The following is a 25,940-nucleotide window of genomic DNA, read 5'->3' as shown; positions in this document are numbered from 1 at the left end:
GCCAATGAGACAACAGAATATTGCTACTGCACAATTCTGTAAGCTATAAATTCAAGATCAAGGATTTAGCAGGACTATGAGAGAAGATCTGTTCCAAGCCCATAACCCCATAACTCAGCTGCTACTGATATGTTGACAGTTTTTCAAAATGTTTTCTGTCTCCCTGCCTTCTTCAGTACATACTGTTTCTCTCTCTCTCTCTCTCTCTTTCTGTGTGTGTGTGTGTGTGTGTGTGTGTCCACATTTCCCTTTACACAAAGATTCTGGTCATACTGGATTAGAGCTCTACCCTGATCTGATATGATACAACCTTAAATTAAATAATTATATTTTCAATGACCTATATGCAAACAGGTAACATTCTCAGGCAGTTTGGAGAGGTGTTGGAAATTTCAAGATGTATCATGCAGCTGGGAGAAGGGTGTGGCTGGAGGAAGGGAGGGTGATTAGAAAGGGAGAAATGACATTTCTTAGAAAAGTGAAGTTTCTCTTCTCTTTTCTTCCCTTTCCCTTCCCCTCCATCCCACTCTTTCATTCTCCTTCTCTTTCTCCTTTCATTTGAAACAGTGTCTCATTCAGACCAGGCTGGCTTAGAACTTTCTAGGAAGCTGAAGATGATCTTGAACTAATTTTCTTACCTCTGCTTCCTGAGTGCTGGAGTGACAGCCATATATCACCACACCTGGTTTACTTGCTTCTGGGGATAAAACTCAGGGCTTTGTGAATGCCAAGTAAGCACACCACTAACTTAATATTATCTGTAGATCCAACAGTAGTTTTTCTAATCCTATTGCCAACAATTATGTTACAATATCAAACAACCAATAAAACATAGTACAGGGTAGGAGAAATGGCTCAGCAGTTAAGAGCACTGGTTGCTCTCCCAGAAAAATCTGGGTTTAATTCTTAGTAGCATGGCCGCTCACAATTATCTGTAAGTCCAGATTCAGGGAATTCTATGCCATTTTCTGGCCTCTGTGGGCACCAGGCATGCACATAGTGCACAGATGTATGCGCAGAACATACTCATATACACAAAATAAAATAGATCTTTAAAAATAAAGGGAAATGAAAGTGGCTTTACATTCCCCTGTAGCCATCCACTGCCAATAGCTTCTCTGCCGTGATTTGGCCTCAGGAGCTCATCCCTAACCCACACTGGAATTTTTAACTGGCTTGATCAGCTACAGATCTTCTATATGCTGTGAGTTCTTCCAGGCAGCAGCCATGGCATATCCAGATCTTATTTCACAGCACTTCTCCTCTTCCAGCTCTAACATTCTTTTAGCCCCCGCTCTTCCACAATGTTCACTGAGCCTGAGGGGTTTGATAGAGATGTCTTGTGTCTGCTTTATTCTGTTTATCTCATTGAATAATATATTAATAACCGGTGCAACATGTTTATGTATACTGCACTTCAACATTTTTACTGAGGTTGGAAGGACAAATTGGGGGCAGAGAGGAAAACTGTAAAATTCTTGAAATCAGAGCAACAATGTCATTCCAGCCTGATCTAACCATCACAATACCTGACTGGGGGAGGGAACCCTGTTTATGTGGAAGAAAGAGAAATTGGGGAACTTTTCATTTCTGATTTCCAAAAATCAAGGTCTCTGGCTAATTTGTGGTATGGAAGGTAAGCAGATCACCCACTCCCAATGGAAATAATAGGGTAACAGATGAATTTGTCAGATGTTATATCTCTACCCTAGACACAGTTCTGATCCCTCAGTTTCCTGACACAGGTATGCTTTGTGTTCAGACATTCCTATCTTCAGAGTTGGTGTCATCCCAGCCTCCCCTCTGTGACTCTAGATTTTCAGATGAAGAAGTGGGTAGGAAAAGATTGGAAATTACTTTAAAATCTTTTCATTTATTTGTTTATTGTGTATTGGGAGTGCACAGTGTTAAACAATGCATCCACACAGTGACACAGAGGGCAACTTAAAGGAATTAGTTCTTTCAGGAATTCTTAGGATGGAACTCAGGCCACTGGACTTGGTAACAAGAGTGTTTACCTGTTAAAGCATCTTGGGCTCCAGAAATGAATTTCCACTGGTTTTCCTGTGCTACCCTGCTCAGCTGCTAAACACTTTAAAAGCCATCTTTCATTTCTTACATGCCAGGAAATACTCTCCTCCTCTCTCTGTGTATTTCTCTTTTTTCTCCCTCCCCCATCCTCTCTTTATCTTTGTCATTTTTGTCCCTCGCTTTTCTTTATTTTTGGTAAAACAAAATATAGTATAGGCAGAAAACATTGTACTTAGCACAGACCATTTCTTGATAAATCTTCACATGGTTAATGTGTCTGTGTTAACAGGTCTTGTAACCAATACTGAAGTAGAGCATTCTTGAGCCCTCAATCTTCACTGTAAATGTAAACATTGTCATATCTATACTTGACATATGAGGCCCCGAGACCAGACCTTGTGGATTCTTAGGCTGCAGGATACCAAATTCTAGCCAGCTGTTTTTCTAGACCAACAACTTGCCTATAATATGACAGAATACTACCTGCAGTGAGCCTACAGTGAGCAGCCCCCTCTCCCCCCGTCAATCATTAACTAAGAAAATTACAGACTAGCCTACAGGTCAATCACTCATTTTACAAACCAGATGATGGAAGCTCAGAGAGAGATGAAGTCTTGAGTTCCAGAAGTCTGTTACTATCCCCTCCCCTCAGCTCTTCTTCACTTTTTAATTACGTGCTCTAGAGATATATATTTCTGACACAGACTATTAAGTCCTGGTTTAACTCTATGATTTCTCGGCTTCTGGTCATTTGTGGAATGTGTCTCAATCTTCCGGGATTTCTGAACAGAATTGAGAAAAAAAAAAAAGGAGGGAAGTAGGCTTGGGGCTACTTGAGCAACAGGAAATCAATGTTCTTTCTGATTTTCAAAATGCAAGGGATATGGCTTAACTCTGTCTTCACAACTAGTGGTTAAGACAGAGCCTCTTTGAACTAAGGTACTACCCAGTCCCCTCAATAATAGACTCCTCACACTTCCAAGTTTGCCATAACTGAGCTTTCTTTCTCAATGTACTCTTCACTTTAGTGGTTGTTTTGTTATCCTCTGGGATGGGGGCTAAGGGGAAAAACACATTTATTTATAGCTCTTGTGAAAATAAATATATGGAAGTTCTTCTAGTACTAAGAAATTCCCTAGTTCTTGGTTGATGTCTTCTCTGAGTTCTACCATTTGATTCAATTTACTCTGGCTTAGTGAAGACCCAGAGATGCATGTGAATTACTCTGGGCTAACAGTTTAATAGTATTAGCATGAGGATATAGCTCTATTAATAGCTTGGTTGCCTCATAATCAAGAAGCTCTGAATTCAGTCCCCAGCACCACACAAAACAGATGTGGTGATATGTGTCTTAATCCTATCTTGCAGGCAGAAAGGCCTGTTCATGGGCTAGGGAGAGATGGCACACTCGGTAAAGTGCTTACTATGGAATGATGAGGACCTGACATCAGATCTCCAGAACCCATTTAAAAGATGTGAACAGTAGTGCATACCTATGATGCCAGAGCTAGGGATGGCAGAGACAAGCAGAACTCCAGATTGCATTGCCATCTGGTTTAGTAAACTGGTATTCTCTGGATTCACTGAGAAGCTCGTTCTCAAAATAAGGGGGTGGAGGGATAGAAGATGATATCTGCTATTCTCACATCCAGATGCATCTACACATATAAACACAGTCATAGGCAAATAAATACACACTCATGTTCAAGTTTGTGCTTCCTGCATAATTTGTGATGTGTGGCCTTCCAGTGTAGTATGGTTGATATACCAGAGGCTATATATTTACACAAAAAAGTATACTCTTCCCATAAGCTTCCAGTTGTCAACAAATCCTCAGCTAGGTGCTCAAGCCCATTTCTTCCTTCCATACTGGGATATGATCTGGTTTGAGTTTTCACAGGAATTGTTCACACTTTTATAAACCCTACAATGATCCTTGAACCCTGGGAGGGTTGTGTGTGATATATATTTTTCATTTAGGGTTGAACATTCATTAGTCTCTTGTTCTCTACACCTTACCCAACTGTGGGTCTCTGCATTCCTTATTATCTCCAGGACATAAAAGCTTCTCTGACGGGAGTTGAGGGATGTGATAACTTATATATAGATTGATAGTCATTACTAGTTGGTTAACACTGTCTGTTTAGCAGAATAGCGGTAGAGGTTCTGTCCTAGGGCCTCTGAGCTCCCTAGACATAGGTTAATACCTCCAATAATGGTGGAAGATTAGGAGTTTGGATTTGTGAAGTGGGCCTTAAATCCAATAAGAGAGTGTTTGATTACTTCCATGCTGTTTATGCTAGTATTGTACCAATGGCTATGTCTTGCCAGGATGTTTGTTATTGCAACTCTCAGTATTCACAAATGGGTGAGACTGGTGATTCCTTTTCTTTTCTCATAGTGTGAATAGCACCTTTTAGCACTATATAACTATGCTATAGATCTATACAGATCCAATAAAAATAACATGACACTGGCCTGCAAGCAAACTCCTTGTTCACTGAAATAGGATTGGGAATCCAGATATAAGTCCGCACTCCCAAAAGCAAGTAATTGAAAGGACAACATATGGGGGGCTCTTAAGGACCTCACTTGTCTCTATTTAAGGACCAGGCCTGATTTTGAAAAAAGGCTGTACAGTACCAGCTCCAGGAATATACCATAAGACCCAGAAACTAGCCCATAGGCACCAGCTCCAGGGACAGACCAGAAAATCCAGAACAAGATCATAAAACCCCTTCCCAAATAACAGCCCGAGTATAATCACAAAAATGGAGAAATATCTTATCCCAGAATGGGCCATCTGTGCTGGACAGCCCTATCTCATCCTATGGTTAAATATTATGACATAGAAATGCAGACCACTGACCACCTGTGACCCCCTAGCACCCACCAATATAATTTTAGATTATTTAGTCCTTCTAGAGAATTCCTCTTGGTTTCCTATTAGAGGGCCTGCATGCTTTTGTTTGGGGTTACCATTTTAAAAAATGGTTGACTCCTGCATGCTGGTTGTTTCTGCACAATAAACGCTCTTTGTTTTTGCATGCTATTGAGTCTGGGGGTCTTCCTTCAGTGATTTTTCAGACCCTTACATTAATATTTAATTAAATAACCAATAGTACACATGGCAGTAGTTTAATCAGCATCATTCAATAAATGATGCTGATTAAACTTGATAGCTACATGTAGAAGAAAAAGCTTAATCCACACTCTGCACAAAATTCAGCTCCAAATGGATCAAGGACTGTAATATTATGTAAGGTGCCCTGAATCTGATACAGAAAAGAGCAAAGAATACATGTGAACTCATTGGCATAGGCAAGACTTTTAAAAATAGAACTTTAGCCTGGAGTAGCCCTGGTGGGAACAGAGTGCCCTGGTTCTTGCCCCTGGGACAGGGCCCTGGCGTGAGCCTCCACAAGTGTGGAGTGTGGATGGCTGCTGTGGGTTATATCTAGTTTGTATAATAATGTATATTTCACATTCCTTTGAGGAATGTCCTCCCTGTTAATGTTAATGATTCCATGATAATTAGAAACAGCACCAGTCCAGGAGTTGAGGGTGCGGTTATGTCTCAGCAAAATGGTAAACACTGGGACCTTCAAGACAGTCCTTGAGGCCATGTGAGAGAGCTTTAAATACATGAGTTTGAAAATATGTAATTTCTTAACTATACAAAATATGAGGATGCAGTATGAATTATGAGGAACTTCATAAATCTAAGCTAACAAAGGCAGCTGCATTAATAAGCTAGCTTGTCAGCAAGATACAGGGTCAGCCTGGGACACAGCAAGTTCAGGCTAAGGTGTGGTAGAAATGGTAGTTTCAGGGCAGAGTTCCACTCAACTAATTTATCATCTGGGCTTAAAAATGGAAGTCAGATCTCTGAATTCTTTTGCAATGTTAAGAAAAAAAATGTATACTTACTGTCTCCTAAGAATCAAAGATCTGGGGTCATTGGATGCTGATTCATAAAATAATAATAATAATAATAAATAATAATAATAATAATAATAATAATAATAATAAACCTCGAGTAAATGATTAAACTGGTATGTAAAATAAAAGACTGCACCTGTTTTCTGCAGAAGATGGGCTATCCACAGAATTTTTTAGGATAAAAAGGGAGGATTGCTTGGAGAACACACACACACACACACACACACACACACACACACACACACAAGCAGGACACGGACAGAGAGATATCTTAAAACAGGATATAGACAGAAAGATCTCCAGAGAGAAAGCAAAACACAGAGAGAAGCAGACTGGAAAAACTGTGTCAAGCAGAATACAGGTTGTTAGCATGGGTCCATGATTTGATTTCAAGTCATTTTTTTTTTTTTTTTTTTTTTTTTTTGTTGTAGCTCCCAGACACCCCTTCTCTCAGAACCTCATTCCAAGTCGAGGCTGGTTGTTGGCACATCTGACAGAGGAATATTATCTAAAATATACAAAACCCCCTAAATAACAACAACAACAATAACACATACAATGAAAAAGGGGCAATAGAGAAGACAGATTTTTCAAAGGATGAACTACTAATGGCTGAAATATGTTTAATTGAATATTCAAAATTCTTAGCCAGCAGGAAATTGCAAACTAAAAGTACTCTGAGATTTCATTTTACTGTAGTTAGAATGGCGAAGATCAAGGAACCCAAATGCCATCAAATGTTGGGGTGTGTGTGGAGGGGGCGGGGTATGACACTTATTCACTGCCATTGGGAATGGAAACAGGAATTTCATTCTGGGTTCATTCCCTTTGGAGCAAGTACCTTAAATGCCAGATACCATTTAAACTATACTAATTTGGTTGTAGCTACACTGAGAGCCACAAGTGAATACACTTGTCTCCTGGGGGCAACAGGTAGATCAAATAATACAATAAAAGGGATCAGGCAGTTGCATAGCTCAAGAAATAGAAGTCTTTCCCCATATCGCTTCATTTTCTAAAGAGAACATACATCCATTCCCTGCAGAAGAACACTTAAGAGAATTTGTGAGTTTACAGCCTGTGAGTGGACTATTAGTAATGACACTATAGTACTAACCATCATTTGGATTTATTTCAGACTTAGAAGAAAATATATGTGTTTTTTTTTTTTTTTTTATTGACCATCCTAGGTTGAGGTACAAAAGTCTAAAAGTTCATTTCAAGTTTTTCGAATGTGAATGTAGCCTGAAGGTCAACAGGAAATGCCTATAGCACAGTGGAACTCAAAGCAGGTGAAGCTGGGCGTTAGAGCCCTCTCTTTAAATTGCATTTGCAGTGTTTTCAGAAAGGGAAGTAGAGTTGGTCCCCAAGTTGGTGCCGGTATCACTGGTCTGAGCTAAGTCCTCACTCAGGGCCCTCTCTAGACTGGCAGGTAGAGAGTGGATTAGTCTTTCTCTGAAGTCCTGGCCCATGAAGACATAAAGTATTGGGTTTAGGCAACTGTTGAAGAAAGCCAAGGGGCTCGTGATTTTCAAAGCAATTACAATGTTTTGAGCCATGTTCTTCAACCGTTCACGGATTTGGATTGTGGCGATGAGAGCCACGACTTGAAATGGGCACCAGCAGAGGAAAAAGGCAGCCACAACGAAAGAGAGAACCCGCAAGGGACGGCTGGATTTGATCAGGCCCTGCCTGTGGATTTTAGTGGCTATTAAGCCATAGCAAATGGCGACAATGGACATAGGAGTACCGAACCCAATGACGAACCTGATGATTCCTCTGAGAGTAAACATGGTGATGGCCACTTTCTCCCTTTCTACAGGATCTTTGGTCCAGGGGGAGAAGTCTAAAGCACAGGCTGTTTTCCCTGGTCCAAGTCTATTAGGGACTGTGGTCACACGAATGATAATAGGCAAGGTAAGGAGAAATGCACAAATCCAGGGTACAATGATTACCCTTTTGGCCAGGCTCACGGTGCGGTGGTTCTGAGCCCAGACCGGATGCAGGACACAGATACAGCGGTCCAATGCTATGAGGGCAATGAGGAAGACACTTCCAAATAGGTTTATGTCTGTTACAGTGTATATGAACTTGCACATGAACCAACCAAATGGCCACTGTCCCCCCATGGCTGTGCTGGCGATATGAAATGGCAAAACGGAGGTGAAGCAAAAGTCAGCAACGGCCAAGTTCAAGTAAGAGATGGTGGTGACGGTGTGTTGCATGCGGAAACCGGCCACCCAGATCACGAGCCCATTGCCCAGCACTCCAAGGACAAAGGTGACTGCAAAGATCAAATATGAGAAGACTTCCAGAATAATGTAGCCAGCAGATACAGACTGAGTACTCCCAGACACATTCATGACGTTTGGTGCGGACATGTTCATGAAGAGGGACACGTTGGTGTTCATCTTGTAGCCTCCTAGAACATTAAGAAAGAGGTGTGTTTATTTGTCTTACCTTTCCTTTTCTCCATGAGACAAAGTCTCTGTAAACATCCTTGCTAACTTAGAACTTTCTCTAGAGACAAAAGTGGCTGCAAACTCATAGAAACCTGCCTGCCTCTTCCTCTCTTGTGTCGGGATTAAAGTGATATATCATGATGCCTGACTTTATTTTTTCATTTTTTTCTTGTGTGCTTCTTTTCTAAACATGCATGCGTGTATGCATGTATGGGCATGCTTTTATACATATGTGCACATTTATGTGGAACCCTGAGATTGATGTTGGAAATCATCCTCTACCACAACTCCACCTAATTCACCAAAAACAGGGTCTCTCAACCAAATCCAGAGCTAATTGCTGTGATTAACCTTGAAAGGCAAATTGCTCCAATAATTGGATCTCTCCACTTCCCGAGGCTAGAATTATAGATGAACCACTCTGTCCGCTTGACACGTAGTTTTCTAGGGATTCAAACTCTGGCCCTCACACTTGCATGTAAGCATTATAGCAACTAAGCCATCTCTTCAGTACCTATTTTTGAAAATGCTTCCTCCAAGCAGTTTTCCTTTTCTTTATTACTGTATCGAGTCTACATTCCTCCCAAGTCCTTCGCACTCAAGCTAGAGAAAACTCACCATGGCCTGACATGCTTACGCTTGTTGTTAACCTCTTATCAGATGGGGGAAGGTGTGCCGGTGCTTCCACAGTTGCTAATATGCACTCTGCTCACAAAGCAATTAGTCGGGCTTATGTAGATCCTTAACTTGCAAGAGAAATCAAATGAAACCGGGCAAACAGTACATAGGTAAGATTTATGTTCACCACTTCATTACAAGATTAAACCAACAGGATGAGTCAACATTTCAGCAGACAGTCCTAATTGGACTGTTAAAAACAGAAGGAGGAGACATGATGGCAGAGGTGATATGTGCTGGGAGATGTCATCAGGCCAAGAGTGTGAGGATGATCGTGTATGTAACTGTCAAAGCATAAATAAAAGTTATTGTCAAAACACTTGTGTTCAAACAAAAGTTGTGCACAAATTTTATTGTAGCATTTCTCATTATAGCTAGAATATCAAAACAACCTTTTCTAGTTTTTTTTTTTCAGTAGTAATTTGGGAAGAAAAGGGTTTGTTTCAGTGTATATTTTATACTCTATTATGAAGGGAAATCAAACTAAACTGGTGAACCTCAAGTCCAGTGAGAGTCTTTTTCTCAAAATAATAAAGTTGATTGCCTCTTCATGCAAGCAACAACAACAACAATAAGAAAAAAGTAGCAGGTGAATTTTTATTACATTTATTTTAGCACAGTTTAAATAGTGTGTGGACATTAGGTAACTGGAAGAAGACCACTTCAGTGACTCAGAGAGACAGTGATCAGCTGTCTTCATTACACACCTACCTCCTGCCTTACTAGGGTTTCAACAGAGGCTCCTTACCACTGCTGATAGAAAACATTTACATGAGTAATGGCTTCCGGAGACATGGCAGAAATTGCATCTTTTATAGTTTCTTTTAAATCTGATATTATAATTTCATCATTCCTCCCTTCCTTTCTTCCTTCCAAACCATCTATCCCATATGCTTCCCCACTTCCTCCCTGCTCTCTTTCAAGGGTATGGCCTCATTTTTTCATTAATTGTTGTTGCACCACACACACACACACACACACACACAGAAAGAGAGAGAGAGAGAGAGAGAGAGAGAGAGAGAGAGAGAGAGAGAGAGAGAGAGATACAACTTCCTCAGGCAGATCATTTGGTATTGGATAACCAATTGAAATTACCTTTTAACACTGATTTTTAATTACTTGTGTATATGTGTATATGTGTGTGTATCTGTGCATGAGGACAGATGTTCAAGAAGGCCAGAGATGGTGGATCCCAGATGTACATGCCTGACTTATGTGCTGACTACTGGATGCAGGACCTCTTCAAGAGAAACAAGCACTCTTAACATCTCTCCAAGAAGTGTCTCTCCAGCCTCTTCTTGAGATTGTCTTGGTAGAAAGAAATAATGTTCTCGCTGACTGTGAGATGTCTTCAATATGCTTTACGGTAAGAAAGGACAAGAGAGAGAGGAAGGTTCCAACATGTTGTGGGTATGAGATTTCACTAGATTATGTATGCGATTATGTATGTATGTATGTATGTATGTATGTATTATGTATTATTCATGTCAAAAACGGTTTGCCCTAATATTAACTACAGACTTCCTTAAATTGGGTAGAGGGAGTAAAATTAGTTAATAGGACTGGACATGAATTAGTGATTGAGAAGTAGTATGTACTGAATAATGAAGGTTTTATCCCCATGTATGTGTATTGATGAACATGCATATAGATGTTCAATATATGCATGTTCATATACATATATATATGTATGTTCAATACATATATATATGTATATATACATGTTCAATACACACATATATATGTGTATTGATTATATATATATATATATGTCAATGTCATGTGCCTTCCTAATTACTCTTCACCTTATGTTTTTGAGACAAAGTGTCTCACTAAACTTAGAGCTACATTGATTGATCAGTGAGATCCAAATATCTGCCCATCTCCTTTTTGTTCCCACATGCCAGTCCCAATGCTGAAGTTGAGGACTCATACCACTGCACCTAGCTTTTAAGTGGGTGTTGGTGATCTGAATACAGGTCCTTATTGCATAGCAAAGAATTTATTAATTGAAGCATCGCTTCTGCCAGAGAACTTACTTGTTTTTTTTTTTTTTTTTGTTTTTGTTTTTCATCATGACACTGAAAATTAGAAAACAGACCTGTCCTGGAACATTAAGTTAACTTCTGAAAAATTACTTAATCTTTCAGTCTGAAATTTCAGCAATGGTCTCTTCCTGACCCTGCTCTGCCATACTACTTTGGCAGATGCGTTGACTCACGAAATATTGACTCCAGTTTGAGACGGGAAAGAGTAACAATGACCATCAAATTTAAAATTATATGGAGGAATCAACTTGCAATACCGCACTAATGATGTTTACATTTCTTGAAAACATGCTGAAATGAAAAATTGGTTAGCTAAGGTTATGGAATTGTTAAACAGATAGTAAACTAAAGTTAATTCCTTCCTACTTCCTTCCTTTCTCTCTCTCCCCCATTTCATTTTCCTTCCCTTCCTTCTGTTTCACAAAGGTTCTTTATATGTAGCCCTGGTTGGCATGCAGCTTTCAATGTAAATCAGGCTGGCCTTGAAACTTATAATAGTCCTCCTACTTGTGCTTCTCAGGTAGTAGAATTGCATATATGTGCTATCAAAACCAGATATCCCTCATTTTCCTTCTACTTCCTCATCCTCCTTTTCTTTCTCCCTTTTGTTTTTTGTCTTTTGAGACATAGTCTTATGAATCTTAATTTTGCCAAGGATAGACTTACACCGTCTGTTCCTCTTCTTCTACTCCCTAATTCTGGGATTGCAGATATGAACAATCTTCAATTTACAAGATGATTGACTCCAAGTCATGTATGCTAGACACATTACTCTTCCTTCTGAGCTACAACCCTAGCCCTGCCACTCTCCTTCTTTAAAGTGCCCACGGGACAGCCTAAAATCACCTGTGTGGATCACATTACTATTGAACCTAAATGGTTTACAGTTTTAGAAACTATTTGTCTCCTCTTTTTCCACGTTCCACCATCCCCCAATCACCAAGCTGTGCTGAGGGATGTTTGTTCTTAAAAAATCTATGAGGCAATAAATAAAAGGTTTACGAAACGAACAGGGAAAATTCTGCAGTGTTAGGTCACAACATACAAGAGCAGAAGAAGTCTAAGATACAGCCCTATCTACAATTGGAGGAACAGAGATTGCAGTTTGGACTGAATAGGAATGTTGTAGCACACCATTTATAGAGCCCATTCAATCTTTCAATCACTGTACTGCATCCTCACCTTCTACAGACCCTGGTAAGGTTGAACTTGATTAAATATCATCAACATTGTGATAGGAGAAATTCAGGCTTTCAGAGGGGGAAACAAGAGAAATTAGCAACTCTGGAGCACACAGAGGCAAATTCATGAAGGATCTGGGATTTGTTTGCTTGTGGGATCACCACTGCCCTCATAGATTCCACCACCCACCCCCTGCATCGCCACTGCCCTCCACTCTCCTGAAGTACCTTCTTTCTCTAGCTTCATCTCTATGACCAGGTAATAACTAACACAACCTTAGATCTGGTCTCTAGTTTTTTTTTTTTTTCTACTTTTTTTCCAGGAGTGCTATCCATGTTCAGTACACACTCAACACTTTTCCTTGCTTCCTCTCTAAAAATGAGCACACATCAATATTCTCTAGAGTATTCCATTTTCAACTTAAGTTATCATTCACTTTCTTAATCACCCTTTAATTTCCAACCATACATTTGACTCTCTTTTGTGGCAAAAGAGTGATATGGGTTGCCCATATTTACTTTTTTTATCTTACCGTTTTTCACAACTGAGCTTATTTTTTTTCCTTTTTTTTTTTTTTTTTTTTAAATATTTTTAGATAGGCTCTCATGTAATCCAGGCTGACGTCAATTTGCTATATGTAGCCAAGGATTACCTTAATATTCAGATTCTCTTGCCTCTATGTCTCCAATGTTGAGATTGCAGAAATGTGCCACTCTGTGGTTAATATGGTACTAGAGATAAAACCCAGGGTTTGTGTGTACTAGGCAAACACTCTACCCACTATGCTACATATCCATCCCTCTACCACACAGTCTCTTGTGCTTCCAATCTGCAGAATGCATTCTCACCAATTTGTGCAGATTTTTAGGCAAAGTTTTCTCACCTGAACTTTCCAACAGCTGTGGCCCTTCCTCTGGACAGATCTACGTCTGATCTCCTGAAGAAAGGAGCCTGTCCCTAATGGGCTCAGCAGAAAATATACAAAACCAACAGGGGGAGGGGAAGGAGAGCAGAAATGCATTGGGTAACAGGAAACAGAAAACAGGAAGCAAGGGTTTTCTGTGATTTACAAGGACCCTGAGATTATACCCAAATTACATGATTTCTTAACAGCACTTGGTGAGTAGGCTGGATCCTTCTGTAAACTCAAGAGTCTGAGAAACTTCCTCTGCCTCATTTTTGGTGGAACACAGAGGTCCAACCTTCTTCATATCAGAGCAGAAGGAAACTGGGTGCCTAGGAACCTTCTGATTGTAAGGAAAAGCTAGGAGGCTGGGGTAAGGAGCACTTGTAAACAATGAACGGCAGAGATGGAGAGGAGAGAAATAGGAACTACATACCCAGACAGAGGAAGAGAAATGTGAATACTGCAGACAGTCAGAGATTCTACACTTAGCTACAGCCTCCAAGATCCTCCAAGAATCGCCCACACTTCTGTCAACATGTCTTTGAGATCACTCATATCAAACACCTTTTACAAGTTCCCAAGAAAGGGAGATGTTGTGAGTGAGCCTTTTCCTGGAGGGATATCAAAAGATGTCTATTTACCTGAAACAGGACATGGAGGGCAGGCAAAGAAAAGTAATGAACAAGTCACATGCAACTTGGCAAAATCAGTGATCTTATTGGAGTAAAGATATGCAAACTCAAAGGGAACTCACAGAAAGAGTGGTAAGGAATATCACTTTTACATGGCAAATGACTCAGATCACCAAGAGAAAACAAGAAAGGGAATCAGTAGAGAGAACTACTGAGCAGTGTCAGGCTGTTTGAACTGTGATTGTTTTTCTTGAAGATAGTTTAATGGGTATCTGGTTCCTCCACACTGCACCATCCCTATTTCTGAAGCTTTGTTCTTTCCTGAACAATAGCCCATAGTTACCACACAGCATCTGTGAAAATACTGAGGCATGTGTATTTTGGGTACAATTTAGAGGGTGTGACAGTTTGTATATGCTTGGCCCAAAGAGTGGCACTGTTGGGAGGTGTGGCCTTGCTGGAGTAAGTGTGTCACTGTCTGTGGTGTAAGTGTGGATGTGGTCTTAAGACCCTCACCCTAACTGCATAGAAGTCAGTCTTCCAATAGCAGTCTTCAGATGAAGATGTAGAACTCGCAGCTCCTCCTGTACCATGGCTGCCTGGATGCTGCCATGTTCCTGCCTTGATGATAATAGACTGAACCTCTGAACCTGTAAGCAAGCTCTAATTTAATGTCTTTTATAAGATTTGCCTTGGTCATGGTGTCTGTTCACAGCACTAAAACCCTAACTAAGACAGAAAGTAAAGAAAATCAGGAAAGTCTTAGAACTTCAGCTGGGTGTGTCCCAGTTTGCACAATCTAAGAAAACCCAAAGGAATTGGTACTTCACCGTGCTCTGTGTTGGGGGTACTCCCTGCTTGAGGTACCAAATCATTACTGTCAGATAATAGAGTACTAGCAACAGCTTTCTCTGGGAACTGTGTAGGTTTTCAGAAACAAGCCAGGTAGGTCGCTAGTTGAGTGATAAGTCATTTAACCAGGGCTCAGCATTTTCCATCAAGGGTGAGAAAGTTAATATTTAATACCTGGCAGGCTTCAGGGTCCTCAGCTCAGCTTGATAGCATGAGGACAGAGAAAATATGGCAACAGTGCATCACTTAAAAACACAGTAGTTGAATTTCACATGACTTCACACATCATATTTTATTCTTTTGTTGTTGTTCAGGCACCCCCCCCCCAAAAAAAAAAAAAAAAACTAACCAACCAAACAAGAAAACTATTCCTGGCTTTCAGGCTGTACAACTGGTGTTGGTGGGACAGAAAAGAGAGCGTCAGTGGTTAAGATCAGTTAAAATGGTGGCAGGCTATGACCATGGTTTAGGAGGCTCAGTCAGTTTACCTGTGAATACAAAGTTATAATAGTTACAAATATAATTTTTATTTGAGTATAATAGACAAGATAACTGATACAGAGCACATATCACAAATTCCAGTGTAGTAAATATTATCTAGGTCTTATAAAAAAAATTCTTTTCTCCTGACAGACTCTCTGTGTGGAAGTTCCCATCACACCTCATGCCATCCCCTGCCTTTCTTTCAGACCTTGCTTTTGAAATGAAGGCACATGATAGGTTCACTTTTCCCTTCAGGTCCCGTTCTAGAATCTTCTTCTCTCATCAACTTATAACAAATTTGTCTTCTGGCAGAAACTGGAGTTTTACTCATTCTCAGATCAAAGCCCAAATTCATATTCCATCAGAATGTGACTATTCAGATTTGAGGTAATTAAAGTTAAATGAGGCCATCATTACTTATATCCAATGTAAGTGCTGTCTTTTTGAGAGGAAGGAAACACCAGGGTGGTGTAAGCTACAGAAATGTGTATATTAGAACTCTGAGAGGAGAAGATGACCACCTGCAAGTCAAAGAGAAGCCCTGGAACCAACATTGTGATCTTGGACCTACAGCATCCAGAACTGTGACAAAATCAGTTGGTATACGTTAAGAAACACAGTGTGTGTTAATTTGTAGGGACAACCCTTCTGCTTTAGTTTAGGGATTCCCACATCTATAATGACCTAAAATCTATTCAATTCCCACAGTATATTAAAGAAGATGACTGGACTGGGGTACAGATCAATTAGCAGAATGACTGTGTAACAGTCACCATGTCCTGTGTAAACTGGTGATGATAATGCATGCCTGTAATTCCAACACTCAAGTGGTGGAGACAAGGGGATTATAAGTTCAGATGTCCACTTAGTGTGTTTAAACAAAGGCTGGTGTCTGGAGAGATGGCTCAGCAATTAGGAGCACTGACTGCTCTTCCAGAGGTCCTGAGTTCAATTCCTAGCAACCACATGGTGGCTCACAATCATCTGTAATGGGATCTGATGCCCTCTTCTGTTGTGTCTGAAAACACAACAATGACAGTGCACTCATATATATCAAAAATAAACAAATAATAAACAAAGAATTCTAAAAAAAAAAGACAGGTTGGGCTCATGGGAGTCTTTTCAAAGTATGGGGGTAAGAGAGTGGCTGGTGGGGACATGAATAATGACAGAGACAGAGACACAGTGGCATAAATTAAAGAATGTGTTTATTTTTGACATTTCTGTAACTATGGTAGTGTGTATATCCTTTCTGTTTATATCTGAGTTAGGGAAGACCTGAGTTGTTAGGGTTCAGAGTTCTTGTTCATAGAGAAGTGGAGAATGTCTTGGTATGGAAAGAAACTCATACGTGTGCTGTTAAAACTGTGTAATAAGCACAGAGGAAAGATTGTGTTTGTTATCATCTCAGAATTCATGTATATATGTACTTGTGCATATAAAGGCCAGGAGCAGATATCTAGTTTCCCTGGATCTGGATAGGGATTTGTGACCTGTTTGAGGTGGGCATTGGGAAATGAGTTGGGTCTCCTGAAAAAGCTGTAAGTGCTATTAGCCATTTGGACATCTATCCAGCTATCCATCTTCATGTTTTAAAAGCAAAATAATTATTCTTAAATGTATAAGTGTTTTACCTTCATGTACGACTGTACATTGTGTTTGTGTCTGCTACCTGCAGAGGCCAGAAGAGTGCATTGAGCCCCTGGAACTCTTGTTGCAGATGGTGTGAGCCACCATGTGGATTTCTGGAATCAAACTTGGGTCCTCTGGAAGAGCATCTTAATCTCAAAGCCATCCTTCTAGCTTCTATGCCTCCCCATTTGTTTAAAGAGTGAGGAGTCTGGGAGGTTAAGAACAGGTATAGCTCTGTTGAAAGAGACCCGAGTTTGATTGCCAAAGCCCTTATCAGGCTGTTCACAACTGTTTGTAAAATCAAATCAGAACCAAATTCAAAGAACCAGAACACAGATGCCTGGGCCAGAGATTGTCAGGGATTGAAGGCACGTCTTCCACAGATCAATGGTGGAAGAACATTAACACTTTTATGTTTCTAAGAACTCCACTTGGGCTAGAGAGTTGGCTTAGCATTTAAGAGTACTGGCTGTTCTTCGAGAAGATCTAGGTTCATTTCCCAGTACCCACACTGTGACTCACAACTACCTGTAACTCCAGTCTTAGGAATCCAGTGCTCTCTTGTGGCCTCTGAGGACACCAGGCATGTATGTGCTATATGCACACAACGATAAGGAAATCATCCATACAGAAAAAAATAGAACAAAATAAAATGATGCCAGTAGCATCACGTTTGCATGGCTTCTGGGAATCTTAAGAAATCTCGTGTTTCTACAACAAGATTGGTTTCAGCTTTCTTGTTCCTCTCAGGGTTTCCTTAAGTTTATGTTGAGAGCCAAGTACTTCAATTACACCACAGGAAGCCAAGAGTTTGCTGTAGGAAAGAGACCTCAGCTGGTGGTAAGTTGTGTTCCAACAACTGAAAACTTATTTTTTGAATGGCTATTATATATGACAGACACTTCCTAAAATCCTGTGAAGAGAGGTGTGGGATCTTTACTCTCACCAGATGCTGAGTTCTTGACTTAGAATATGTGAAGAACAGAAACACTTGAAGGTATGGGGAAATGTGTCAGTACACAAGTGCTTGCCTTGCAAGAACTGAGTTGAAGACACTTTTAAAAGTCAAGTGGAGGAGTCTGATCTTTGTGCTTTTTATATATACAGCCATTAAGCTATAAAGGTAACCAGGAAGGTGTTGTATGTATCTTTTTTCAACTTAAAGTATAAAAAAAATGTGGCTTAGGAAGAAAGAAGAGGGTTTGATTGGCACTGTGCCATGAGAGCTATCAGCATAAGAACTAAGAACCTTGGGTTTGGCTTTCTGGAGTCCACATCCATGAAGGTGGAAATTTGGTGCAGTAACAAAGACCCAAGTCAATATGGAGTGAATTAATGAGAAGGTATGAGATAACACTAAAGTGTATAGACTATTTATAGGGCCTAAGATTGCCCTGTGAGTTTTTTCACAGAAGAAGTCTGTTTAATGAAACAGAGCTTATCACATTCTCTTTCTCCTTTCCCCTTCTTGCCTCTGTTCTCAATGGAATTTAATGTTTCTCATATGCTAGTCAGATGCTGTGCTGATAATCATGCCCCTCACTCAGGGATCCTAGGCAGGTGGTCGACCACTGATTCACACTCCTGGTTCCTTACTAGTAAAGGATTCTAGTCAGATGCTTTAATGTTCAGCAACATTCCCAGCATTCAATTTACTTCTTGATTTCTTCATATGCATCGGTATTTTTCACAAATATGTGTCTTTTTGCTTGCTTGGTGCATGAGAAAGCCAGCAAAGATCATTGGATCTCCTGGCATTGAAATTACAGATAGTTATAAGCCTACATCAGCGTGCTGGAAACTGAGCTGAGATCTGCAGGAAGAGCAGACAGTGCTCTTATTTTCTGAGTAATCTTACCAGCCCCCTTTTTACTTTTTATTGTGTAGACATGATCCCAGAATATTATCAAACTGGAACTTTTCCTGTTTCAGAGGCATGCCTTGAATATGCAGTTCTCATCACAGCCTCAAATAACAGTTGGGATTATTGGTATGAAGACCATGTTTGGATGGGTCTTGAAAGGAGGCAACATGATAATTATATGTTGATGAAAAAGCTTTACTGGAAAGTATATCCTGGCATGTTGGTTTGTCTGTTTGTTTTGGTGTTGTTTTTGTTTGGTTTGTTTTTCCCCCTTTGGCTTGGAAGAAAAGAGAAGGAAAAAATTAAAAGTTGAATTTCTGGGAGAATATTGTCATGAGAATTATAGGTGAGTAACATATGGGTGTGTGTTGCGTGACTTCTGGGCGTAACATGACACACATGTCTACTCCATGATGGAGTAATATAATGATTACAGTAAAGTGCAATTTTGTGAACTGATGCTTTCTAGCATATGTTTGTAATTTCAGCTCTCTGAACAGTGAAGCAGAAGCTGAGGAGTATGAGGTCAGCTGAGATATATAACTAGACCATATGAGATACATAGCTTAACCACACATCCAACAACCAACCTATCAACCAACCTATCAACCAGAGAAATGCTCAGTATTATTGTTCCTTTCTAAAGATAGATTGATAAGTCTAAAACTTTTATGGTGGTACAAAATTACCCTATATTTTATGCAAGTACATTTTAAGGCAGGATTAAGTGATAATTGGTATAGTTTCTTTCTGCACTTTTATTTTATTATATTGCTAGAGATTGGATCTAAAAGTTGCTTGCATACAACATACATGTTCTACTATCAAGCCCATGTCCCATTCCTCAGTGGGGGACTAAAGGCAAGTAAGTGTTTTACCTTTGAGCCATGTTCCATTTCCTCACAGGAGATTCTAAAAAAGCACTCTATTACTGATAAAACAACCTCAGTCACACAAATTTGAAAAGATAGCCTATATGCAGATTTTGTAGGGCACATACTATAGAATAAGAAAATATTTCAAGTCTCCTGAACTTGAATGTATTTCAAGCTTTTTGTTCTCCAGAAGTTAGAAAAGTAACCAAGAAGTTCCCTGAGGACTTCTCCCCATTGTGGTATCTGCCAGAATTTTGCCCTGTGTGCATGATGCCAGTACTACTTTAGGAAGCAGTGAAGGTTCAAGATACTCTCTAGCCTGTTCAGGATTTATATTCAAAAGTGGATGGAGAGACAACTTCCATGAACAAAATTGTGATTTGTTTAGCAGAGAAAAAGTTATCAGATTCTGGTGTGGAGGGTATAAGGTACATTCAGCAACATCTGTCACATGTGTGGTAGGAGGACTCAGATGCAGCTGGATTAAAATTTGTCACATTAGTTAGCTTTCAGGATTATATTTCCTCTTATCCCCATTCTAGTCTTATAAAAATGAGAAATAATGAATTTTTAGAATTTTTCTATAGATCACTCAAAATTCCAAGCACATTAAATACAGAATGCATGGTTTTTCAACAGAAGTCTGCAAACTCCACTAATATTCACCCTCTAACCCACATAACAGTAAACTGTGCAGTCATGCATACTCTTTGTATACCAAGGTGTGAGAAACATCACCTCAAGCAGGTACTGAATTGAATATAAAGATGATACCTACCTGTTAGTATGTTCAGCGGAGTCCAGAATGTTCCTTTTTGCTTGAACATTCTCTTTGTATTATATAAGAAACTAAGACACCAAGAAGCATCACCAGAAACCACACTTATACATTATCAAAGGGTCTGCATGTGTCCTTAGTTTTGTTATAATATCCCTTTAACTGTGGTGGTTTTAACCTCTTTCTTCATAAAATTTCAAGATACTTAGAAACATACTCAAAAAATACTCAAAAATAGCATTTGGTCTACCAAAGTTTGAATGATAAAGGATCATTGTATTTTCATATGTGTATCACTCACATCAAAAATCTTCACAAAAATGTCTTTGAAATTTATAGTACAGAGTCCAGTGGGCTGATATTCATTCTATAGGTCATCCCATTGAATATTTCTTGTCTGTCTGTCTGTCTGTCTGTCTGTCTGTCTGTCTGTTTTTGTGTGTGTCTGTTTGCCACTTTCTCTGTGTCTTTCACTCTTTCTCTCTGGAGTATACCTTTAATTCCTTTGCTAAACAATCTTTTCGATTAAGCAGTTAACATGTCTCCACTGAATTATTTCTTTTGTGACCATGAGAATTGATAAAAAGCCTTCACTGAAGGATAGTCTACTAAGCCCATTGATTTCCTTCAAGTGCTAAATTCCTTTCACTTACATTTGCTCTTTCTCCCTCAGTTCAGTATCACTGCTAAGACATGGGGGCTTATATTATTATTATTATTATTATTATTATTATTATTATTATTTATAATTAGTTTAAAAGGAAGAATAGTTTAAAGAATTTGATGAATTTGGAGAGTTACGCTACCCTAGAAAGGCATGCAGTAAAGTGCTAGTTTTGGAATATTACTGGTAAAATGGCTGTCCTGTAGTGGCAGGTGGTGTACATTCTAAATAATTGCCATGTCAGAAGGCACCAAATATCTAAGAAATGGTTGTTTTTGAACGTTTTCAGGTGCAGAGAAAATGGAAACCAACTACTCCATCCATCTGAATGGATCAGAAATTGTGGTCTATAATTCTACCATCTCCAGAGTTCTGTGGATCCTCTCGATGGTGGTTGTCTCCATCACTTTTTTCCTTGGTGTGCTGGGCAATGGACTAGTGATCTGGGTCACTGGATTCCGGATGGCAAAAACGGTCACTACTGTATTTTATCTGAATCTAGCTTTGGCTGACTTCTCTTTCACAGCGACTCTACCATTCCTCCTTGTCTCAATGGCTATGAAAGAAAAATGGCCTTTTGGCTGGTTCCTCTGTAAATTTGTTCACATTGTGGTAGACATAAACCTGTTTGGAAGTGTCTTCCTGATTGCTGTCATTGCCTTAGACCGCTGTATTTGTGTCCTGCATCCAGTCTGGGCTCAGAACCACCGCACTGTGAGCCTGGCTAGAAAGGTGATTGTTGGACCCTGGATTTTTGCTCTGATTCTCACTTTGCCCATTTTTATTTTCATGACTACCGTTAGAATTCCGGGAGGAGCTGTGTACTGTACATTCAACTTTGCATTTTTGGCTAAAACTGCTGAAGAACAGGTGAAGACAGCTATCATTTTTTCAACAACTAGAGGGATCATCAGATTCATTATTGGCTTCAGCATGCCTATGTGCACTGTCGCCATCTGCTATGGACTTATTGCTGTCAAGATCCACAGAAGAGCTCTTGTTAATTCCAGCCGTCCCTCACGAGTCCTTACAGCCGTTGTGGCTTCCTTCTTTATCTGTTGGTTTCCCTTTCAACTTGTGGCCCTTTTAGGCACAATCTGGTTCAAAGAGACATTGTTTAGTGGTTATAAACTTCTTGACATGTTGGTAAACCCAACCAGCTCATTGGCCTACTTTAATAGTTGCCTCAATCCAATGCTTTATGTTTTCATGGGCCAGGACTTCCGAGAGAGACTGATTCATTCCCTGCCTTCTAGTCTTGAGAGAGCCCTGAGTGAGGACTCTGGGCAGACCAACGACACAGGCATCAATTCTGTTTTACCTCCTGCAGACACTGAGATGAAGGCAATATGAAGATTTGGATGAGAGATGCTTTTTGTCCCACCTCATTCCACTCCAATGTTGTCCTACCTTATGTTGTGCCCTAGAGCATTTTTAATATGAAAAAAATATCTGTGTACCCTGACCCTGGGAAATCAAATAAAAGTCAAAGTTAATAGTGCTGTTCTATTGGGTGCTCTTTTAAACTAAGCATATAAAGCCTGAGTAAAACCAATGTCAGTAAAACTAATGGAGCAATGTAGTACAAGAGAGGAAAAGAGTAATGCATATTTGCAAGTTTTAGATAAGATAGTAAATATTAAAATTAAAATTACTCTATTTCTGGGGCTGAGGAAATGGCTCAATGGTTAATAAAAATTTCTGCCTTAGCAGAGTACCTAGGGTTAGTTCCAATTACCCAAAGCACTCAAATTACAATTGCTATTGATTCTATTTCTAGAGGATTCAACGGCACTAGCCTCAGGAAGCATGTATACTCATACACACATACTGTTTACACACAAACAAATAACTAAATATAAAATAAAACATTAAGAATTATTTTATCATTAACAGGTAAGTTTTTGGTGGGCATGCCTCTAAATTTGGCAGGCAGTAGCAACAGAGACTAATTCAAGACCGGTTCCCAAAAGAAAATGTTGTTTGCAGACAATCAGATATAACTGGAGATATTCACATTAAATGAATTAAATGAGGCACAGCTATTCTATACCAACTTTCAATTGTGTGTCTATGTATAATCTACATAGAAACAGAATCATATGTGTTTGTTTGTGTGTGTGTGTCTATGATGCTTGGCGTGTATTTTTGTTTTGTGTTTGTGTGTGATGTGTGTGCTTGTTGTCTGTGTGATATGTGTAGTGTGTGTTTGTGTTCATGCATGTGTGTATGCATGTGGGTGTAGGTATTTAAGAAAGCCTGTCTAGGGAGACAGAGAAGATGAACTGAAGTGAGGTTAAGTGAGAAATGTAGGCAAGTGTGTTTGACCTGGAAACAAGCAGTCAATATACACATGTACACAATTTTAAAATTCAAAATAAATGAAGCTATAACATAGACAAGATGAAGAAATAAAGAAAACAGGGGTAGTAGAAAATATTCGCCCATGTCTTCAGGTCTTTGGTGGGGAAAGAGTGACTGTGATCCTGTAAGGAATCTATCACCTATGATTCATGAAGCTACTCAGTAAACTCACTGGTTCTCCAAAGTGAGAGTCAAGCCCTGGGTTTGTCTTTGGGACCTGAAGTGAGGATAGAGAAATTGCTTACGTTATCAACCAGGACATATTTTTAACAACAAATGGTAAAACCATTATGTTATCAACCAGGACATAGTTTTAATAACAAATGGTAAAACCAAGGCTGAGAGATGAGACTACACTATTTCTTAACTAATAAGAAATACTGTAAGTCAGTGTAACGGAACTGTTGTAGTAAGCACTTCCAAAATCTCAATAAATAAGGAGAATTCAAGTCTCTGTTTTGATAGTGAGGAAAGGCCAATAAGAAAAAATATTAAGGAATTTTGTTAATTTTGTTGTGTGTGTGTATGTGTGTACCCTCTACCCCTTATATCTCCTCACAGTTTCTTCCCCACATTTTCTTATCTCTATTGTCTATGATTATAACATAGTCATATCATTTACTTATTCGCTTTCCTCTGTTCAAATCTTTCCGTACTCCCCTTGTTCTTTTTATATCAATGGTTTCTTTTAAAAATTGTTGCTGTATATAGATAGGATGAATTCATTTGCTTGCTATTGTGAACACAGCAGCAAGAAGCTTGGATGAGTAGGTGTGTATACTAGGCTGCGTAGTCCTTTGGGCATATAATAGTGAGCGGAATACTTATATAAAGTATTTTCAAAAGATAGATATGTTAAACTTGAGTCGTTTTTCCCTTCCTGCTGTCTGGATTCAGGGTACTTTAATAAAGAGAATGCATTTATGTAGAAGCAGAAGTTCTACTTCAATCTACTAGGAGATGGAGGTGTCAAACACAGAAAACCCAAGCCTCTTGCATGGCTAGGTCCAGACTCTTAAATTTGTTTTGCAAGTAGATGCAAAGCAACTTATTGAATACTGTGCGCCATCTTGTGGTTGTCCAAGCACACAGTAAGAAAATAAGTCAGCCTCGCTGCTCAGGTCTGTGACCTCATTGAGACACCTTAGAAATGTTTCATTTTCTTTTTCTTTTTTCCCCTCTCTCTTTAGTGGCCCCTGCTAAACTTCTAAGTGCATCTGCACAAGTAAATGTGACAGATAAATTCAGGAAAGCCTCTATCACTACAGAAGGTGCATTTGAGATTGACTTGTCATTCCAATCACCCCAAGACCAGCATTAGCCTTTTTAAAGAAAAACCTGTCCAAAGAGTCATCATCTTGACCCACTGTTGGGCTTCCCCCAGAAACCAAGCTCTCCTGTGTCTTGCAAAGCTCCATATTCCACCAGAGTGATGGATTCTCAGAGGGTGGCGTACAACAGATGCTTCAGTGAAAACACAATCACAGAGAAGTTCATTTTCCTTTTCTCTCTTAAACTTTTTCAGCCATTGATGAGGATACTGCTTCCTCGGCATGTATGAAATCTTGGGTTCAATTCCTACTACTGTATAAAACCAGCTTGCAATTCGAGGTGTTGGGGATCAGTTCTAATACTTTGAGTTAATTCTGCTCCCCAAACTGGGCATCTATGTCTCCACAAGAAAAGGCCATTGTCCCTAATTGGTTTTTGATCAATAAATAAAGAACCAATAGCCAGTGGCTGTACAGGTAGACTGAGGATGGTCCTTTGGATCTGGGCAGGTTAGAATCTGGAACAGAGGAAGGAGGCAGGGAATCTTCATGACTCTGGGGAGAAGGATAAGGCAGAATAGCTGCAAGAGAGAAAGTCAACCTTTCATGCAAGATTTCAGGTAACTGGCCATTGGCCACTTCCTTAATTGGGCTTAGAGTAGCAGGGGAAGGTTTAGCATAGCCTCAGGAGACCTGGAGGGGAGTGTTTACTAGTAGGGAAGCTTTAGGAGTACCCAGCCTTTGAGACTACAAAACCTTTCAGAGAAAGTCTGCTGTTTCTAAAATTTTGTGCAAAGCCCTGTACCCTCTACTGTTGTATTGAGGCAGCAAATGGATGTAAGTTCAATGTTAATTTTTTTTTCTGACAGAGCAGATTATCAGGAAAAGTTGGTAGAAATAATGTTTAAGAAAAGAAGATTCCTTCCATTTCTACTCCCTTATTTCCACTATACCTCCTGTAGCAGGTAAACGAATACTGAATCAGTGGGTGCTTGGTTAGAAAAAGATTTTGAGACATATTGAGACAGAGAGAAAGAATAGCCTCTGGTTCAGTAACAAAGGCCAGTTATCTTCGCCTCTAGTCCACCAGGAGTACTCTAACAGCAACCTTGTCAAATTTCATTCCAATGCTTACCAAACAATTACTTTGTTTCACTTTATTTGTTATCTGTATTTTGTGTGTCTTCAAGAATACATGTTCCTGGTGCCTGTGGAAGCAAGAAGAGGGAGTCAGATCACACAAGACTTGTGGTGGGTGTGAACTTTCATATGCAT

At 39.6% G+C, this 25,940-nt stretch overlaps 2 protein-coding genes across 5 annotated transcripts; one reads left to right on the top strand and one right to left on the bottom strand.

The window, feature by feature from the left end:
- Positions 1-6,630: 6,630 nt before the first annotated feature.
- LOC143440957 (fMet-Leu-Phe receptor) lies at positions 6,631-13,324 on the bottom strand. 3 transcript variants are annotated; one of them, XM_076927901.1, is made up of 3 exons: positions 13,227-13,324; positions 9,054-9,397; positions 6,631-8,395 (listed from the first exon to the last, which is right to left on the bottom strand). In XM_076927901.1, exons 2-3 carry the CDS (start codon positions 9,064-9,066, stop codon positions 7,293-7,295), a joined length of 1,116 nt encoding a protein of 371 aa, XP_076784016.1. In that variant the 5' UTR covers positions 9,067-9,397; positions 13,227-13,324; the 3' UTR covers positions 6,631-7,292. The 3 variants fall into 3 exon arrangements, with proteins under 3 accessions (XP_076784016.1, XP_076784017.1, XP_076784018.1); XM_076927902.1 differs by having other exon boundaries at positions 9,054-9,176; positions 13,227-13,289; XM_076927903.1 differs by lacking the exon at positions 9,054-9,397 and having other exon boundaries at positions 13,227-13,321.
- Positions 13,325-17,591: 4,267 nt separating this feature from the next.
- Fpr2 (formyl peptide receptor 2) lies at positions 17,592-22,526 on the top strand. 2 transcript variants are annotated; one of them, XM_076927899.1, is made up of 2 exons: positions 17,592-17,689; positions 21,320-22,526. In XM_076927899.1, exon 2 carries the CDS (start codon positions 21,331-21,333, stop codon positions 22,381-22,383), a length of 1,053 nt encoding a protein of 350 aa, XP_076784014.1. In that variant the 5' UTR covers positions 17,592-17,689; positions 21,320-21,330; the 3' UTR covers positions 22,384-22,526. The 2 variants fall into 2 exon arrangements, with proteins under 2 accessions (XP_076784014.1, XP_076784015.1); XM_076927900.1 differs by lacking the exon at positions 17,592-17,689 and adding an exon at positions 17,702-17,846.
- The last annotated feature ends 3,414 nt before the right edge of the window (positions 22,527-25,940 follow it).

Source organism: Arvicanthis niloticus, chromosome 30 (genome assembly GCF_011762505.2).
Source record: "Arvicanthis niloticus isolate mArvNil1 chromosome 30, mArvNil1.pat.X, whole genome shotgun sequence".
Lineage (NCBI taxonomy): Eukaryota > Metazoa > Chordata > Mammalia > Rodentia > Muridae > Arvicanthis > Arvicanthis niloticus.
This window is presented reverse-complemented; position numbering and strand designations above follow the sequence as displayed.

What these genes read in the sequence shown, in the direction of transcription:
- Fpr2 (XM_076927899.1), top strand. Translation starts at nt 21,331, where the DNA reads ATGGAAACCAACTACTCCATCCATCTGAATGGATCAGAAATTGTGGTC.